Below are 20,726 nucleotides of genomic sequence, written 5' to 3'. Positions count from 1 at the left end.
ACAAACTGGTGCGCCTGGCACCTCCTACCATACCCCGTTCAAAGGCACTTCAAATCATTTGTCACCTTCTGAATGGCACACATACACAATGCATGTCTCAATTGTCTCAAGGCTTAAAAATCCTTCTTTAACCCGTCTCCTCCCCTTCATCTACACTGATTGAAGTGGATTTAAGTGACATCAAGAAGGGATCATAGCTTTCACCAGGATTCACCTGGTCAGTCTATGTCATGGAAAGTGTTCTTCATGTTTTGTACACTCAGTGTGTATTGCCAGCCATGGTCATTGTTGTAACAGAAAATTGTAACATTTTCTTTTTTGGGGCCTCTGCACACTTCAGAGAAGCAGCTTCAGTCTAAATTGGCAGGTTCAGTTTGCCATTCTAGTATATTGGGGATAGTTGTCCTGCTCTTCCTGCCTAGTGGCTGTTCAGGAGTATTGGTGGTATTTCCAGTAACTCCCAGAGAACCATTTATGGGTCTGCCCTCTTGGTTGGCCCCTACCAACGACACTGTGGTGTATTGCCTGCTGCACGGTGCGTACAGTCCAGGAATTCTCTGCACAAAATGTACTGGCTAAGCTGCTGCCAGATCGCAGGTTACAGCTTCAGAATTGGGGTAGAGTGAGGAGAGTGAGTAGAGACAGAACCCGGTACAGTACTATATACCGCCTGGTCTTCCCCCCATCACACTCCATCCCCCTCCCAGTCTGCTGACCTGAACAGATGCTTTATTCTCTCACCCCTCCCAACACCACAAAGACTGCACTTTATGGATCAATAAGAAAGTTCATGTCAGAAATGAGTGAAGTGTTGAGCTTTATCCCCTCCCTGTGGGTGCACTACGCTGCAAAAAGTGAAATCTAAGCAAGCCTAAATAAAATGATCTGCCACCGACGTTAGATCATTTAGCTTGGTTTGAAAAAACAAGAAAAATTGAAGATATTTAGACTTGCTTAGATTTCACGTTTTTTGCAATGTAACACCTTTCAGTGGGAACCACTGAAGTGATTATTTTGTCAGCACTCCACTCTCCCTGATTGCTGGGCTGACAGGGTGACTTGAAGGGGAGGGGCCACCGTATTCAATAAAGGTTCATTATGCTGAAATACACTGCTCAAAAAAATAAAGGGAACACTTAAACAACACAATGTAACTCCAAGTGAATCACACATCTGTGAAATCAAACTGTCCACTTAGGAAGCAACACTGATTGACAATACATTTCACATGCTATTGTACAAATGAAATTGACAAAAGGTGGAAATTATAGGCAATTAGCAAGACACCCTCAATAAAGGAGTGATTCTGCAGGTGGTGACCACAGACCACTTCTCAGTTCCTATGCTTCCTGGCTGATGTTTTGGTCACTTTTGAATGCGTGGGTGCTCTCACTCTAGTGGTAGCATGAGACGGAGTCTACAACCCACACAAGTGGCTCAGGTAGTGCAGTTCAACCAGGATGGCACATCAATGCGAGCTGTGGCAAAAAGGTTTGCTGTGTCTGTCAGCGTAGTGTCCAGAGCATGGAGGCGCTACCAGGAGACAGGCCAGTCCATCAGGAGATGTGGAGGAGGCCGTAGGAGGGCAACAACCCAGCAGCAGGACCGCTACCTCCGCCTTCGTGCAAGGAGGTGCACTGCCAGCGCCCTGCAAAATGACCTCCAGCAGGCCACAAATGTGCATGTGTCTGCTCAAACGGTCAGAAACACACTCCATGATGGTGGTATGAGGGCCCGACGTCCACAGGTGGGGGTTGTGCTTACAGCCCAACACCGTGCAGGACGTTTGGCATTTGCCAGAGAACACCAAGATTGGCAAATTCGCCACTGGTGCCCTGTGCTCTTCACAGATGAAAGCAGGTTCACACTGAGCACATGAGCACGTGACAGACGTGACAGAGTCTGGAGACGCCGTGGAGAACGTTCTGCTGCCTGCAACATCCTCCAGCATGACCGGTTTGGCGATGGGTCAGTCATGGTGTGGGGTGGCATTTCTTTGTGGGGCCGCACAGCCCTCCATGTGCTCACCAGAGGTAGCCTGACTGCCATTAGGTACCAAGATGAGATCCTCAGAGCCCTTGTGAGACCATATGCTGACACATGCACATCTGTGGCCTGCTGGAGGTCATTTTGCAGGGCTCTGGCAGTGCACCTCTTTGCACAAAGGCGGAGGTAGCGGTCCTGCTGCTGGGTTGTTGCCCTCCTACGGCCTCCTCCACGTCTCCTGATGTACTGGCCTGTCTCCTGGTAGCGCCTCCATGCTCTGGACACTACGCTGACAGACACAGCAAACCTTTTTGCCACAGCTCGCATTGATGTGCCATCCTGGATGAACTGCTCTACCTGAGCCACTTGTGTGGGTTGTAGACTCCGTCTCATGCTACCACTAGAGTGAGAGCACCGCCAGCATTCAAAAGTGACCAAAACATCAGGCAGGAAGCATAGGAACTGAGAAGTGGTCTGTGATCACCACCTGCAGAATCACTCCTTTTTTGGGGGTGTCTTGTTAATTGCCTATAATTTCCACCTTTTGTCTATTCCATTTGCACAACAGCATGTGAAATTTATTGTCAATCAGTGTTGCTTCCTAAGTGGACAGTCTGATTTCACAGAAGTGTGATTGACTTGGAGTTACATTGTGTTGTTTAAGTGTTCCCTTTATTTTTTTGAGCAGTGTATGTCTGTTCCATAGACTTCACCGTCCCATTAAATCTATCCTCAGCGATTGAGCCAGTCTATGTCCTAATTTTAGCTCCAAAGAGATGCTAAGCATCATGGTGAATTGTGTAGAATGTCTACCACTCGTAAAAAGTCCCTGACTAGTCTACATTAAATAAATCACCAAGAGATACACCCACTACCTCTTCTGACTACTACTGAATTTAACCCCACACAGCAACAAAGTACAGTCAACACTCAAACACACACATTAAACAAAGCCCCCCTTGTTCAGTTGTTCAGTTGCGGTTTCAGTTTCCATTGGCGTCCTCTTAGAACAGCCCCAGCCCATGCAGGGGTTCTTCATGATCACTTTCAGTGCCTGTGACCTGTTCCTTAACAGTGTTTGGGTAGCAGCAGCTCCATTCGCCAGGACCTTTCATAGTAGTCTAGTGTTGACCTTTGGCCTGGTTCTGCTGGTTCAGTGGTGGAGGTGTTTAGAGGAATGGAGGTGAGCAGCTCCTGCTAGCTAACTGCTAGCTCCGGCAGGGACAGCCACCCTGTGGTATGTTACTGTGTAAATAATCCAGCCAGACAGAGACAGGTGTCGGAGCCGTGCTATCTTCTGCGGCGTGCTCTGCTCAGCATCGCTGCTCTATCCATTCATCCTCTCGCAGCTTCAGTCTGAATGGAAAAAAGGAAAGTGACATAGTATTAAAACCCTTGGAACAGGAGTATGGAACCCATCACCCAGCTAAATTAACCAGCCACATATACTGTAGTCTCAGCCTTCTCCTTGTTTGTATTGCACAAGGCCAGTGGGGAAAAAGGCATGACATCGTTATTGTTGTGATCTATTTTTAATTGCAGTGAAGTGAAGAAAGGAAGAAAAATCAACAACCATTCCCCTCCCTGATGATTCCTCTCTACCAGGCTGTGTTGTGTTGTGCATTTTTAAATGTAAATTAGGCCACCATATGGAGAGTGATACTCTCTAATTGGACAGGGCCTGGACATGCTGCTCTACACACACACACACACACACACACACACACACGCGCACACACACAGGGAAAGGTAGGTTACCTTCTAAATATAATCCATTATAGTTATAGTCACAGTTACCTGCCCAAAATTGTCATCAGTAACACAACTCAAATAATCTGATTACTTTCAGTTGCTTTTGGATTACTTACCCCTTAAGAGGCATTAGAGAAGACAAAAAGTGGTCTGTGTCTTGTGGTCAGACTCGCTCAGGTGGAACAAACTATTAAACGTATGCTTTTTTTCAATGCTGAATTGAATGTCACTGGGTAAACAGAAAGGTGTCATTATGCATTCATTCCCCGCAAACATCCTTTCTGAATTTAAAAGTAATCCAAGAAGTAATAATCTAGTTTTCAAAAGTATCTGTAATCTGATTACAACATTTTTGCTGTTAACGTAACTGATTACATAGTTTTTTGTAATCAGATTACATGTAACTAATTACATTTAATCAGTTACTCCCCAACCCTGCAAACACAGGACAGCCTCACTTGATTTAATTATTTACCACTCAGTCATTACCACACAAAACACTTCAGCTAAAGTTGTGGTTCAAAGATAATGTGTGAATATGCAGGAAATAGACACAAGCATTGATCACGCCACTTGTGGACAAAGAAAATGATATGAAAGCTGTTTGAAGCTATCAAGCATATTTCTGGAAGAATCTGGCATGAGCGAGTGGTATCTGTGTGATATTATTGTGTCACTCACTGCTCTGGCAGACTGGCAAGCAGACGGGTACTGTGGGTGTAGGTGTGTATTCTGCCATATGGTCAAGTACAATCAAAGCAATGTACCAGACATTGACCATCTGATGAATCATAAACCAGTCTCCATTTGCCAGGCGACAGACTTGCCAATATGATATCTCAGTCACAGAGGCCTGACTGGAAATGACTGTTAGGTGACAACCAAGCAGATGGCTCAGCTCTGAGTCAGGGCCTGTAAATGTGATGACAGATGCCACCTTGTTTGGACCACTCTGGTTGGCTGACCTGTGCAGGCCTCTTGAAGCAGCCAGGTAGGCAGGCAGGCACCACCCAGGAGGTGGGTGGTGTAGTATATAGCGCTTGGCCAGGTTGCTGTGATCTGATGCCAAGTTGTCCTGGCGTTGATCACCGTAGAGATAGATCTTCACCATGCAGTATTAATATGATATGGAATGTTGCTGGCTGCCTACTCTGTTTTCACACTGTCAATGCTCTTGTAGCTGGCATATCCTCACTCATCAAATCAGCATACACTCATGTATTGTTAATTCCACCAACAAACATACTGTAGAGAGGGAATGGATTTTTCGCTTTTTTTTATGACACATTACACACCAACCCCTGAGCATTCATATCGTCCCTTACTGTGTTGTCAAACCTGAATTAAACGATATTGGATTTCAGCTCTTTTTTTATGATGCTCTGAAGCATCATACTAAGTTTGTATTAGAACGGGCACATGAGGAATGTGAAGTGCACCAGTAATAATAGAGAAGAGAAGGCTGCCTACATCAAAAAACTGAATCCAGGACCTCTCTCTGGTCCGGCGTCCATCCGATATGGGGTGAAGAGGGTATCAAGAGAGTTAGGAGGTATCACCCCACCCCTGGGCAGAGAGAGATGGCCTTAATAAATCAAACGTTTTAACTCGATCTGAGACTTTGTAACCGTCAGTAGGACATCCCGTTTCATTACTGTGCAACGAGTGTTTTTATCGCGTGGTGCTCGGAGCGTACTTGATACTGCCATGATCCCACTGTTCATATTCTTTGTTATACTTAAACAAGGGGATTTTTTGTCTGTTATCTATATTGGACCCACCGGATTACTGTAGATACATGGCTGTTTTTTCCTTTTCCTGATCAATGCGTGTTGTCTTTTCTTTTTAGCCAGAACACACAGTACCTGGTTAAGCCGTCTGTATTTGTTTAAGCAGATTTGTTTTATAAAGGGCATTTATCTATCCACGGAGAGAAAGTAATATCAGATTCCCAGGCCGCCTACACAGAGCCCGTAACAGATCTAAGGCTGTGCACACATACCAGCCTTCTCAAGTAGCCTTATGGCAAACAGTGTTCCCACACATTCACTTGCCAGGCTGCAATTCCTCCACAAGAGGAAGTAGATACAGCGAAATTATCTGATACTTCTACTTTAAAAAGTATTGGAGATGCCCCAGTTCTGAGACTCCAACCAACAAACATATGTCTAAGTACAAGTCTAATTCTCAGCCATTACCCATCATCCTCCCTGACCCTGGTGATACAGCTCTGTCCCTCGCAACTAAACTCAAGGCCATCTGATGATGACGTGTTGTTTGGGCAACAAATTCTGGAAGCTATTCAGTTACAACTGGTTATAGAGTTTAAAGTGTAAGACAATAGCAATGTTATTTTAACCTCATCCCAGAAAAACAGCTTTTGATTAAACGGACCCTTTGTTCTCTGTCATCTCAATGTTTTTTGTCATTTGGAAGAGAGCATAATTTTTTATTCAAAACTTTGTACATTATTATGAAAATATCATACTAATGAATGTTTACAGAAAGCATACATGCTACGAGCTGACTAAGCCAGAGTAAGTCTAGTCTCCATTTTTTATTTTATTTAACTAGGCAAGTCAGATAAGAACCAATTCTTATTTATTATGACACCTACCCCGACCAAACCCTAACCTGGACGACGCTGGGCCAATTGTGCGCCGCCTTATGGGACTCCCAATCACAGCCGGTTGTGATACAGCCTGGAATCGAACCAGAGTCTGTAATGAAACCTCTAGCACTGAGATGCAGTGCCTTAGACCGCTGCGCCACTCGGGAGCCCAAATGTCTAAATAAAATAGACATACGTCTTTATTTTCAGAACAAGCTCATAGTGAAGTTAAAGAACTCAACGCAATCTATACCAACCTTATGGAGTCACAATGCAAAGCACTGACTATCAATCATCCATTACAACACCTTATTCCTGACCCAATTCTGATCTACTTTCAAAGACCCCATGTTTTGTCTGAAGTTGGGCTGTTGCCTGTAGGGGTCAAGTAGCCCTGGCTGAAGTTGATGAGACTTCTCAGACTGAACTGACGTCTCGAACTAATGTTGTAGTTAAAGGGGCAGTGCTGTTAAACTTGATTTGCCTGTTTTATTTGTTTTTATATTTCCACACCATGAAGTTGATATAACACTCTGAAATTGTGAAAATTATGATAATGCCATTTCTGAGTAAGAGCTGTTTGAACCTTCATCAGGGTATGGGGGTGGGCATTAGACCATCCTATCAACCAATCAGGGCTGTGTATGTAAATGTCTTCACATTTGTCTCATAACGCCCACTTGATCAGACTGAGCATTTCAATGGCCAAAAAAGGCTCAGGAATAAATTTGAAAAAAATATATTTTGGAGTTATTTTCATGAAATAAACACACAGTGATTTATTAGACATACAGTGATTATTTAAAAAATACAATTAAAAAGACTGCATGGGGACTTTAAAGCATGTATTCACCACTAGGACAGATAGTATCTGAGCTCCTCGATCATGGCAGGTTCTAATTAGGCATATATTCATCAGTAGGACAAGTGCTATGGACATGTGTCTCTGTGGACATGTCCCAGTGGTAGTTAGGCATGTATTCACCACTAAAACAGCCCCAGGATCCCCTTCCACTGCCAAGCTCCTCTGTCTTTGTCAAAATCTGGCTGTCATGGTCTGGCACGGCCACAAACCCATTTGTCATATCTCTGCCCTCATTAAGTTATCATAGACAGTCAGAGAGATGGCTTGGCCCAGAGGTCTGTCTGTCTGTCTGTCTGACTGTCTGTCTGTCTGTCTGACTGTCTGTCTGACTGTCTGTCTGACTGTCTGAGTATAAGCCATCTCCTGGACCTCTAGAGAACATCTGAGACAGAGATCGATTTGAATAATTTAAGTTTTTAGCCAAAGATTTAGGTTGTTCTGACGGTGTTTGATCCAGCTGTTCTTTGAATGCTTTGATGCTAGATATGTGTGTCAAGGCTTGATGTGTGTCCCATAGCTACTACAGTATTTAGGGTGTCTCTCACTTTCCTCCTCTCTCCGAGTGGTGCGAGTGACTGAAGGGTCATGTGGTGCGAGTGTACGGTATCGAGCAGGTCCTTGCGTGTGTGTGGGGGGAGAAATGGAGAGAGCATAGGAGTGTGTGTGGGAAGAGATGGCACAAACGTGTGTGTGTGTCTGTGTGAGTGGGGGGGACAGGTAGGTGTGTGTGTGTGTGTGTGTGTGTGTGTGTGTGTGTGTGTGTGTGTGTGTGTGTGTGTGTGTGTGTGTGTGTGTGTGTGTGTGTGTGTGTGTGTGTGTGTGTGTACATCTACATACGCGTGTGTGTTTGCGGGAAAGGTTACAGCAGGTGAGTACGTGAGTGTGTGGGGAGGCTCAGTGGTTCAGATTCCCTGTCAGCCTACGCAGCTGATGGGGGAGGAAGGACTGCTGCTGGAGATACCAAACCTCTCCTTTTGGAGACATGTTGCTCTGATGGACTGCTATGGTAACTTTCCCTTAGCAACATCGTACCGTTCTACAAGACGTAATGAGGATGAGACAACGTAAGGTGATGAACCCCGAGGGAGAATACGATAGGCTCCCTTGTGCTTTTGCTGTTCAGAATGAGATCATCAGCAATTGTCCTCTCTGCCCCATCTATGCCTTCCAGCAAAATAACGCAGAAACATTTGGCACTTGAATGTGTTAGTGTCCTGACCCTGACAACTCTATGTCCTTACAGTACAATGTAATAGTGTAGCCATGTATATAATACACAATGAGTCTGAGTGGACATCCACTGAATGCTGGCGACAGAGTGACTCACCAGACGGTGGGGGCGTGCTAGGGTTCGTGGGGCTCTGGTCCTCTCCTCTGAGGCTGTGTCTGGGGTGCTGGTGGCTGAGGGCCATGGGGTGACCCTGGGTCTGTGCTTGGGTCTCAGTCTCCTCTCCTGGGACTGGCTGGTGCCACTGGCTCCTGGCTTTCTTCAGCCAGCGCCCACCCAGACCCCACTTCTCCAGGTATACTCTGCACAGCTCATAGTTCATGGCCGAGTAGTAGAGGAAGTCCAAGGCTAGCAGCACCATGACGAAGAAGCCATAGATCCACACTCCTACCAGGGCTGTATAGTTACTGTGTGGGAGCGATAGGGGAAATAGAGAAAGTGAGAATGGCATAATATATAATTATATCTATTCACCTTTTTGTATGCATTTTAAGCATATTTTTGGTAAACATATATTATGTTTAAGAAAGTGTTACTGAGATGTAAAGGGTGATTCTAATTGCCTATCCATCTTAATATATCTCGCTCTTCAAACGTTGGTCCCAGTTTTTCATCCCAACACATTTATTAATGCATTTCACACTCCATAAGGATTTATGTGGTCCCCATTAGCACCTTCTTCAGATTCACGCTCCGCTCCATAAATCACCTGTACGGTAAATGTCTGCAAATAGTTTCCAATTACAGTAACCTGTCACGCCCTGATCTGTTTCACCTGTCCTTGTGCTCGTCTCCACCCCCCTCCAGGTGTCACCCATCTTCCCCCGGGTACTTTTACCTGTGTTTTCTGCCAATTCGTTTTGTTTGTTCAAACCTACCAGCGTTTTCCCTGGCTCCTGTCTTTCCTATAGTCCCTGTTTTCTAGTTTCCCGGTTTTTACCTTTCCTGCCTGACCTGAGCCTGCATGCTGTTCCGGAGCCTTACATTGACCCCTACCTGCCTTGACCTGTTTGCCTGCCCCTGTTTTAAAGAATACACTTTAGTTTCTTCAACACTGTCTGCACCTCGGTCATACCTTAAAGCGTGATAATACCTCGCTGAACAGCGTTATGAATGACACTTGTAATAAATGTCTTTATATGCTGATTTCTTTTTTTTTAATGGAACAGAGCTGTGCATTAGAGAAATAACTACTGCACTCACATAATAACTGCACTCAAACCCATATGAAAACCCTGTTTACCTCTCCTCACCTCCCCTGTGCCTGTGTGACATATAGCTGACATATAGCTGTTTGCATGGTTTAGTCTGTGGTGATGTGTACATTTGTCTATTTAAGAGCAGCAGGGCACCCTTCCAGCAGTGCGTTTGATTTAACCTTAGAGTAAGCAAACCCAACTGTTTGGACAGCCGTCAGAAACAAACGTTAGACAATGTTAAACAAGCCAAAATGAAAGGACAAATAGCTGAGACTGATCATGACACAGACACAAAGAATTTCCTAACAGATACACATAAAGTAATAATTTGCTAATGCCAGTGACTGGTCCAATCACTGCCCGCAGTAATAGAATAGCCTATTAACACTCTCATGCCCGTCAAACTTTAGCCATGATGCTCAGAGTCCCAGACACAGAGCTATGGCCAGTTGAATCTGAGGCCAGTGGTAAATATCACCACTTCAACTCTGCAGTCCAGAGGGGAGGAGGAGGAAATGGCCTCCCATCAGCCACTAGATGAAATATCCTGGCCTGCCGAAGGGCATGTGTAACTGGTCTGAGAGAGCACCCCGCTGACAGGGTATTAGAGGAGAGAGACAGACAGAATAAGAGCGAGAGCTCTGACAGAGTCTGTGTTTCTGTCTGTCAGTGTCCTCATACGGTGCTCCTATACACACTATGGGATGTCTCTTCTCTTCCTGAGTTCCACTCGATTGCTGGAGACAGAGCTGTCGGTCTCCATAGAGATGTGTCTTCAAGTCTATCTATATTAGTGTATCTACTTATATTAGTGTAGTGTGTTGTAGTATATTATATATAGTGTGCATTGGTTGAAGCTCAATGTTAAATTCATATCGCCCTACCATCATATGTAAACCAAGTATCTCTACCGTCAAATCAACTTGATCGGAGGTACACAACACCCTCCCCGCTTATCGTCATGATTCATCCAGCGGTTACCAAGAACCACTATACCGGATGTTTGATGTGTCATTAGCATTATGGTCGTTAAACACATTTTTTCCTAAACCTAGCTCAAATTCCAGACGTCCAATTAAAACGAGGCTACATCGCACATAAGGTGACCTTATTATTATTTTTTTTTTTTGTGTACTTTTACCCCTTTTTCATATGGAATCGGGAGAGGCGAAAGTCAAGAGCCATGCGTCCTCCGAAACACGACGCTGCCAAGCCGCTCTGCTTCTTGACACACTGCTCGCTTAGCCCGGAAGCCAGCTGCACCAATGTGTTGGAGGAAACACCATACAACTGGCGACCGAAGTCATCTTGCAGGCGCTAGGCCCGCAACAAGGAGTCGATAGAGCGCCATGGGACATGGAAATCCTGGCCGGCCAAACCCTCCCCTAACCTGGATGATGCTGGGCCAATTGTGCACTGCCTCATCGGTCCCCCAGTCACGGTCGGCTGTAACACAGCCTGGGATCGAACCCAGGGCTGTAGTGACGCCTCAAGCACTGCCTTAGATCACTGCACCACTCGGGAGGCCAGGACCATTAGACTTAGATCCATTTGGACTGAATACGTTTGTAGGCGCATCCGTTTTTAAATTCAATTCACAATTTACTGCTCTCATGTGCACATTTCTGGCCAATAAAAGCCAGCGATGTGCTACAAATGCTAACATATTTTTAGCCGAACCGTGGTTCTTACTCAACATAAATCGCTAGCTAGTAGAAGGCTAGCAGCTGTAGTTAGCTAACTTACACCAGTTGGATGAGAAGCGAAAGGTAGGTAGCTAGCTATTGAAGGTTTTTCATACGGCTGAAGTAAACTGAAGCAACCTGAAGTAAACTGAAGCAACCTGAAGTAAACTGAAATAAACTGCTGACCTGGACACTTACGTGTAATCAGAGCACAAAAAAATGTAACTAGCGAATGTCCTTGGCTTCTATTATAGGTAGTTAGATACACCAAACTTTGGGAACTTTAGAAAAACTGCCACGCTGCTAATTTCTAATACATGCACACACCAGAGATCCAGTGCTAATTCTAGCCCTTACCTTACGCATTAATTCAGTTTGCTCCTTCCCCTGTCAATGCACTTTTCTTCTGGTCATTATAATCCAAATTTGCGCTGACTGATCAACACAGTGTCAAGTTACTTTTCAATGTGTTCCCGAAAACCTGAAGTCGCCATCTGCCAGTAAAATGTAGCAGGGGTGCAGGTTGTACATGAAGCATCCAGGTAAAACAACATCATAATGATCATTTGCTTGCGCGACCGGTTTTAGACGTTCTTTTTTTTTACCTCTAAAGGTCTAAGCCGTTGGGAGGTGGGGTCGACTAAGCTAACAAATTGAATTATTTTGGGATAAAATATTGAATTTGGCCTTTACTACTGCAATGCTACGGTTGTGCGTTCGATTCCCACAGGGGACCAGTATAAAAAAGTATGAAAATGTATTCACTCACTCCTGTAAGTTGCTCTAGATAAGAATGTCTACTAAAATGGAAAAGGAACGAATAGACCATTTCAGTTTTCACATAGAAATAAGTTGCATTTACAAATTATTTCAAGAAACTTTAAAACATATACAGTTGAAGTCGGAAGTTTACATACACTTAGGTTGTAGTCATTAAAACTCATTTTTCAACCACTCCACAAATTTCTTGTTAACAAACTATAGTTTTGGCAAGTCGGTTAGGACATCTACTTTGTGCATGACACAAGCAATTTTTCCAACAATTGTTTATAGACAGATTATTTAACTTATAATTCACTGTATCACAATTCCAGTGGGTCAGGTGTTTACATACACCAAGTTGACTGTGCCTTTAAACAGCTTGGAAAATTCCAGAAAATGATGTCATGCTTTAGAAGCTTCTGACAGGCTAATTGACATAATTTGGGTCAATTGGAGGTGTACCTGTGGATGTATTTAAAGGCCTACCTTCAAACTCAGTGCCTCTTTGCTTAACATCATAGGAAAATCAAAAGAAATCAGCCAAGACCTCAGAAAAATAATTGAATTTTCTGGTTCATCCTTGGGAGCAATTTCCAAACGCCTGGAGGTACCACGTTCATCTGTACAAACAATAGTACGCAAGTATAAACACCATGGGACCACGCAGGCGCCATACCGCTCAGGAAGGAGACGCGTTGATGAACGTACTTTGGTGCAAAAAGTGCAAATCAATCCCAGAACAACAGCAAAGGACCTTGTGAAGATGCTGGAGGAAACAGGTACAAAAGTATCTATAGTCACAGTAAAACGAGTCCTATATCGACATAACCTGAAAGGACGCTCAGCAAGGAAGAAGCCACTGATCCAAAACCGCCATAAAAAAGCCAGACTACGGTTTGCAACTGCACATGGGGACAAAGACTGTACTTTTTGGAGAAATGTCCTCTGGTCTGATGAAACAAAAATAGAACTGTTTGGTCATAATGACCATCGTTATGTTTGGAGGAAAAAGGGGGAGGCTTGCAAGCCAAAGAACACCATCCCAACCATGAAGCACGTGGGTGGCAGCATCATGTTGTGGGGGTGCTTTGCTGCAGGAGGGACTGGTGCACTGGTGCAAAATTATGTGGATATATTGAAGAAACATCTCAAGACATCAGTCAGGAAGTTAAATCTTGGTTGCAAATGGGTCTTCTAAATGGACAATGACCCCAAGCATACTTCCAAAGTTGTGGCAAAATGGCTTAAGGACAACAAAGTCAAGGTATTGGAGTGGCCATCACAAAGCCCTGACCTCAATCCTGTAGAAAATGTGTGGGAAGAACTGAAAAGCATGTGTGAGCAAGGAGGCCTACAAACCTGACTCAGTTACAACAGCTCTGTCAGGAGGAATGGGCCAAAATTCACCCAACTTATTGTGGAAAGCTTGTGGAAGGCTACCCGAAACGTTTGACCCAAGTTAAACAATTTAAAGGCAATGCTACCAAATACTAATTGAGTATATGTAAACTTCTGACCCACTGGGAACGTGATGAAAGAAATAAAAGCTGAAATAAATAATTCTCTCTACTATTATTCTTACATTTCACATTCTTAAAATAAAGTGGTGATCCTAACTGACCTAAGACAGGACATTTTTACTCTGATAAAATGTCAGGAATTGTGAAAACTGAGTTTAAATGTATTTGGCTAAGGTGTATGTAAACTTCCAACCTCAACTGTATCAAACAAGTATATTTATATTCCACAATTATTATCATATTAACTGTTTTGTACAGAAAAATATCAGACTCAAGTTACAAACGCTGGTAAACGCTCAAATACATTTTGTGACATTTCTTTTCACTGGGCCTTTACTAGTCCTGTATTAGCCGTTACTGCCTCCTTCAGTGGGGGCAAAAACAATTCTGCAGCACCCCCACCCCCAAACTACTTCTTGCAGCTATGGTCTGTCCTATATCTAGGAGATATAAGAAAGCTCAGGATATAGTTTAGTTTTTTTGGTCAATTATTTAACCCCTTATTTTTGTTGGCACAAAACTACCTCCATAGTCCCATTCATTTGTATGGGTTCGCTTCAGATGAGTCCCATGACACTTGTGGGGGTCGTAGAGCAAAACATCACATTTTTCCATAGAGTGGTTATGTTATTTTATAGTTCAAAACCGTTCGGACACTACAGACGTTTTCCCGTGAAGACAGATTTTCTGTCTCATGGTTTGACAAACATCACTGTAGCTTGGCCACCTTCCACCGCAGATAGGTAAGGCCGACACATGCAGATGTGGTTGATTGAGATGCAGCCCATGAAAAAAAACAGATATCTCTAGTTTAAAATGATGGATTTTGCTGGGGATTCTTTTATTAAGTTACTTAGATTGAAGCACGGGTGCGTCAATAGACTCTTAAAGACCAAGCAAGAGAAATAAATAAATCAGTACAGAATGAACAAAAACTTTTTGGAACAAACAGGTGCTGTCATCACCAGACTGTCCATTTAAATAGAGTGTCTAGTTGACGTATCTATAACAGGTGCTGTCATCACCAGACTGTCCATTTAAATAGAGTGTCTAGTTGACGTATCTATAACAGGTGCTGTCATCACCAGACTGTCCATTTAAATAGAGTGTCTAGTTGACGTATCTATAACAGGTGCTGTCATCACCAGACTGTCCATTTAAATAGAGTGTCTAGTTGACGTATCTATAACAGGTGCTGTCATCACCAGACTGTCCATTTAAATAGAGTGTCTAGTTGACGTATCTATAACAGGTGCTGTCATCACCAGACTGTCCATTTAAATAGAGTGTCTAGTTGATGTATCTATAACAGGGTTGGTATCATAACTTTTAGCGTCACTGCCCTGCGATTTTAAGATCCTGGATTTGCCTACTAGAGGGGATATTTTGACCATTCTCTTTCGTGTATACTGTAGTTTGACACCCCCCTCCCTTTCCCGGCACACACACTGGCGCACGCACACACGCGTGCACGGTGTGTGCGTATTTTAATTGATTAGGTCTGTCTTAAAAGAGCCTTTGGGTTTGTTGGGCATCGCTGAGTGGCAAGGAACAGGGAGTGTGGCGTGCACTAGTATTAGTGCGCGGGTCTTGGTACTACGGAGGAGAGAACCAACTCTCTAGGAAAGCATCTGTTGCCCTCATCCATCAGATGCACGCCATCCCTACGGTACAAATGCATGCGATAAGTAGCACAAGTTGAAACGTTTTCTCCTTTTCAGGTGCCACTTTCTGTCATTTGAGACGCTGACAAACAATTTATGCTACAGGACATCCAACACTGTCAGTAGCACTTATGTATGTTCTGTTCCAAATCTGTGAGTACTCCCAAATGTTTTCATATTTATACTGCCATTTATACATCTGGGAATGTGTGCTCTTTTACTGGAGCTGGACAGCCGTGTACATCATTACTCAGAACATTTGTAGCTAAAGGATTTAGAGCACCTATCTAATGTCATATTTATAAATATGTATTCTTAAAAGTGTTTTGTATTTGTCTAATTTGTCACAGTTTGTGTATCAGGAGTTAACAAAATTGCTATTGAAGAGCCACAGGGTTATGCAGGCATTTTTGTTCAATCCCGGTGCTACCACACTTGATTCTACTACTCAGCTGTTCATCAAGACTTCAGCTGTTCATCGAGACCTTGAATAGTTGAATCAGTTGTGGTAGAACTGGGCTTGAACAAGAAAGTCTGCATAGCCCAATACATCTTCAAGAGCAATTGTGGCCATCCATAAATTGTATGTATAAAGTTTACTATATCTGATTAATGTTTGTTTGATTGTAAATTGTATATTTTGTAATAACTCACTATTGTTTACAGGTAATGTAGTACTTCTTCAGTAATCTTTAAAGTACATATTCATGTAAATAGTTATTGTGTACATGTTGATTATTTTGTGTATTTTCAAGGAGATTTCTTGATTGTCTTGTTACAGGAGATCGGGGATTTTTTCCCAGTTTACTCCATGTTGGTTATTTTGTGTCTTGTTACAGGAGATCAGGGATTTTTCCCCAGTTTACTCCATGTTGGTTATTTTGTGTCTTGTTACAGGAGATCAGGGATTTTACCCCAGTTTACTCCATGTTGGTTATTTTGTGTCTTGTTCAGGAGATCAGGGATTTTTCCCCAGTTTACTCCATGTTGGTTATTTTGTGTCTTGTTACAGGAGATCAGGGATTTTTCCCCAGTTTACTCCATGTTGGTTATTTTGTGTCTTGTTACAGGAGATCAGGGATTTTTCCCCAGTTTACTCCATGTTGGTTATTTTGTGTCTTGTTACAGGAGATCAGGGATTTTCTCCAGTTTACTCCATGTTGGTTTATACAGGGTTCTGTTTTTTCAGTTCCCTCTGGAAAATCACCTGTTAATATTAAATAAAAACTAATATCTACATTATTCCTGTTGCCATTTGTCATTATTGTGTACTTTTACTTGACTTTCATTGCTGTGTTTTACTGTATTATAATGTATAGTCAGCGTCCAGTGTAAAAAAACATGTTTTAAGTGAGAAGTAGGCATTGGTCTGAAGCAGAAAAAGAAAGGAAATGTACATGAGCACCACAATGCGTACTCCACTCTACCAATGTTTTCCAGCACACAGCTTTGACCTACTACAGTAGCTATTTTTGGTCTTTTGTACTTCCAATAATGTGTAGACAGGTTGATTCAAACAGCTTAATTCATACTCTTCAGAGGGATAATGGATTTTACAGTGTCCTGCTATTAAATGTCCTGCTATTATGTATATATACAGTACCAGTCAAAAGTTTGTGCAAAGCTGTCATCAAGGCAAAGGATGGCTACTGAAGAATCTAAAATTTAAAATAGATTTTGATTTGTTTAACACTTTTTTGGTTACTACATGATTCCATATATGTTTTTTTCATAGTTTTGATGTCTTCACTATTATTCTACAATGTAGAAAATATAAAAAATAAAGAAAAACCATTGAATGAGTAGGTGTGTCCAAACTTTTGACTGGTAAGGTACATACATTGGGCTATAAGTATCTTTAGATATAGGCCTATTGTAAATGTGTATTATTGAAGCGTCATCATCTTTATTGCTAAAATAAATACAAATCCATGCATATATTTGAACTACACAGTAATTTGACAGAGGTAATGAACTGTTCAGAACATCAATTGATAAAACAGGACCATGTTTACAAATCAACTGGGTTTATGTTAATATTACACAGGTAAGCTAACGGTTACAGAAATCAGGAATGCAGACCTATAGACCTATAGATACTCTCTATACAGTATCTATACGAGTGCCTGTGTTGAACACAACACCTACTGTTTTTAGATTTGTCAAAAAATATATTTATTTTTCATTGAATGTATTGCTAAAATAAAAGTTCAAGGAAATACAGGCAAGCACCACATTACTACAAAACAAAACAGCTCAATCAATCAAGCCTGGTGGTTGTAAGTATAAAAGCAAAGCTCGCTTTCATATAATAAAAAAGCTTGAAAAGCTAGTGGAAGTGGATAATGTTTTGTTTGGGGTGGGAAGAATGCAATACATTACCTTGTATGCAGTACAAATAACATTATTATGGGAGCACCTCCTCTAAGAGTAGGACTTTTTGAGAAGGTTTGAATCCTAAGCAAATTGTTGGAAATACAATAGACCAACAGAGCTACTGTAGTAGGTCAAAGCTGTGTGTTGGAAAACCTTGGTAGAGCATGGGTGAAGTACTTATTGTGGTGCTCATGTGAATTCACTTTTTTTGGCTTCTGACCAATGCCTACCTCTCACTTAAAAAATATGTTTTGTTTTTAATAGTATAGTATAAGACAATACACTCAAGTACAATATCCATCTCTGCTGAGAGATGGCATCCGCCTGCAGCCCACTCACACACTCAGTAACAAAGCTTCAGCTCTTTTACTTTGGTTGTGATTCTCTCTATACAGTAGGAGAAGATCAATGTCAACGTGCCCTTTGAGCACCAGGCAAATGGTGTCAATGAGTGGGATATTGTCGAGGGAGCCAACAGCTTATCAATCACTAACATTTAAAGGCCAGGGCTTTTATTCTCTTTTTTATTCTCTGTGCAAAAGTCTTTGAAATGTCTAAATCTTGAGTATGAAACTGTTGGTCGTTTCCTTACAGATAAACTTTTGACATGTTCTTTAGATATTCACTCAAGCTAGTGTCAGTACCATTTTATAATAACATTAAACCGTATCATAGAATCACAATAATTAGCTTACTAACAGATAAGGAAAAGTACTACTTTATATATTTACTACTAAAACCTGAATATGACTCACTTGTGTTTGAAGCCGTCTGTGGCGGTAGTCAGGTTGACCTGCATGACCGTCTGGAACTCAGTCTCGTTGCAGCAGTACTTGAAGGCTGTGTTGTTGTGGTGACAGCAGAACATGTAGGTCTTGTTGTCAGAAAGGCGAGGGCAGTGGAAACCAAAGTGATAGCGCCCCTTGTGGTCGGAGTATGGTTCACACACTCTGAAATGAGCTGATAGAGCTGTGGAGAAGAGAAAGACAGTCGGAGGATGAAGGTACTGTCTTCTTGGCAAGCACTCCTGTGAGGTAAAATATTTTCAAGAATTACTTTACAAATCTGATAAATGGATTATAGTGATTGAGACCATCATGATTCAGCTTGCCTGTTTTGGACTTGCCCATTCATTAAAATGTTCTGGGCAAATTTCAAAATGGAGCTGGAGGACATGTTCATGTATTCTATAAGAATGGACCCATGGCTATTTGTTTTGGGTGTTGTCGGGAACAGGCCCTCACTTACCTTAGCACAGCTCAATACTTCTTAAAAAATTACTCTTTGTGACAAGCAAATGCCTTCTCCTTAACTGGATAAAAGACCAGCCATCAACAATAAATCAGTGGTATTGTGGGACCTTTAAAACTTTTCCACTGGAGAAAAAAAATTGTGCTATATTTAGGAACAAGGAAGGCGATTTCTATACAATATGGGAGCTCTTTTTGCTATCTCTTCCCCTAATCTTGCAGATACCCTAAGACGTCTCAATACAATAATTAAATGAATCTACGGGTCAACCGGACCCTGGTCGCTTTCTTGTATAAAATAATAATGGTGTTGTATGGCCTCTATACTCTGGTAGTATTGATATTTTACATACTACAGCCACACATTTTGCGACAGTCAAATTATTAAAGGCATGTAAGAAAAATAGTAAGGTTATTTAATTTAATTTAAAAAAAAAATTAAGTAATGAAAAATTAAGAGCAGAGAACTGAAAGGGAATGTTATCATCCTTATTGTTTTGCATGTTTTTGTTTTGTTTTGGTGTTTGTTGGCCATATTTCATGCTACCTTGTTTCATTTTAGAATTCAAATGTATGCACATATCTACAATTTGTTTATGATGTTGACCTGAAAAAAGGAAAATTCTATAATAATAATTAAAATTATATATATCGAAGATTATTTAGCTTGTGATTTCTATTGTGGTGCAAATTATGCAAAATCTCTGAATCTGGCAACCAGAGAGGGGTTTCTCTGTGATGGGAGTCATGGAAACATCATTTGGTAGCCTGGACTCATTGTAGCTGATCACCAATTACCTATATGTCAGAGCAACAGAGCAGAGATAATGAGTGTAGATTTACAGGGCTCATCACAGTTGTCTCATATGTCACTGTGGACCAAAACAAAACTACTTGTTAGACAGACACCATCAAAACCAATCAGGTCTGGCAATTTGGCATCCTTTCGCATTTTATTACCGTTGATAACATGAGGTAAAAACGTCCGCCATACCATAGCTGGGGATAGATTGCCCTTCTAGCAATATGGAATGAGTGTTGCCTGTAGAAACAATGACAGAGGACTAGAACTGGAACAAGGTGATGTCTCTGTATTAAGACTATGAGCTCTTCCTCTCCACGATGGAGCCAAGACAATTGCACTGCTAAGAAGGAAAATAATGTTCCTTCTGGGATTTAGTTAGAGGGGGGAAGGGGAGGGAGGGGGTTATTATATATTTCTGCCAATGATGGTAAAAGTATTTTCTAATCCCATGTAGACCGAGCAGGCCAATCAGGGACATATTGGCCATTTGAAAGAGGAGAACACTCTCAGGTCTAATGAGCTTGGGACAGTGCTTCACTCAGGGCCGTCTGAATGACTGGCTGACTGGCTGGCTTATTGGCTAAATAGCTTGAATTGGCGTCCCTCCGACTCTCCCAAATTTTCAGGCTTCTGTGTCCATGCTGAACAGGGAAGTAGAATGAGGAGTGAGGAAGCTTGAGGTTTAATAGTATGGAGAGACGCTCTCACTCAGATGGATGCACGCTGGTAAACATTCATAACAGTAGTTAAGATGGCGCCAAAGAACATGGCTGATGTTATTTTTTTGCATTTTGTGTAACTTATTATTTAACTTATTGTGTACATAATGTTGCTGCTACTGTCTCTTGTGACCGTAAATAACTTCTGGACATCAGAAAAGCAATTACTCACAGCGGACTGGAAGAAACTTTTTCCTTTAACGAGTCCGATGAGAAGGATATCCCGCTTTCACTGGAACAGGCCCAGATCAACGCCTTTTGCGTGAAGAAAAGACGCCGAAAAAGGGAAAAAAAAGAAAAGAAA

General features: G+C 42.2%; 1 protein-coding gene across 1 annotated transcript in view; it reads right to left on the bottom strand.

The window, feature by feature from the left end:
• Positions 1 to 2,178: 2,178 nt before the first annotated feature.
• The window catches only part of shisal1b (shisa like 1b), a 61,532-nt gene continuing 42,984 nt past the window's right edge, over positions 2,179 to 20,726 (bottom strand). Inside the window, exons 3-5 of the mRNA XM_055934525.1 lie at positions 18,404 to 18,617; positions 8,542 to 8,849; positions 2,179 to 3,342 (exon numbers count right to left, since the gene is read on the bottom strand). Of these exons, the coding sequence (XP_055790500.1) occupies positions 3,338 to 3,342; positions 8,542 to 8,849; positions 18,404 to 18,617 (527 nt within the window). The 3' untranslated portion in view covers positions 2,179 to 3,337. The remainder of the gene's footprint in view (positions 3,343 to 8,541; positions 8,850 to 18,403; positions 18,618 to 20,726) is intronic.

Source organism: Salvelinus fontinalis, chromosome 9 (genome assembly GCF_029448725.1).
Source record: "Salvelinus fontinalis isolate EN_2023a chromosome 9, ASM2944872v1, whole genome shotgun sequence".
In the NCBI taxonomy this organism is placed as follows: domain Eukaryota; kingdom Metazoa; phylum Chordata; class Actinopteri; order Salmoniformes; family Salmonidae; genus Salvelinus; species Salvelinus fontinalis.
This window is presented reverse-complemented; position numbering and strand designations above follow the sequence as displayed.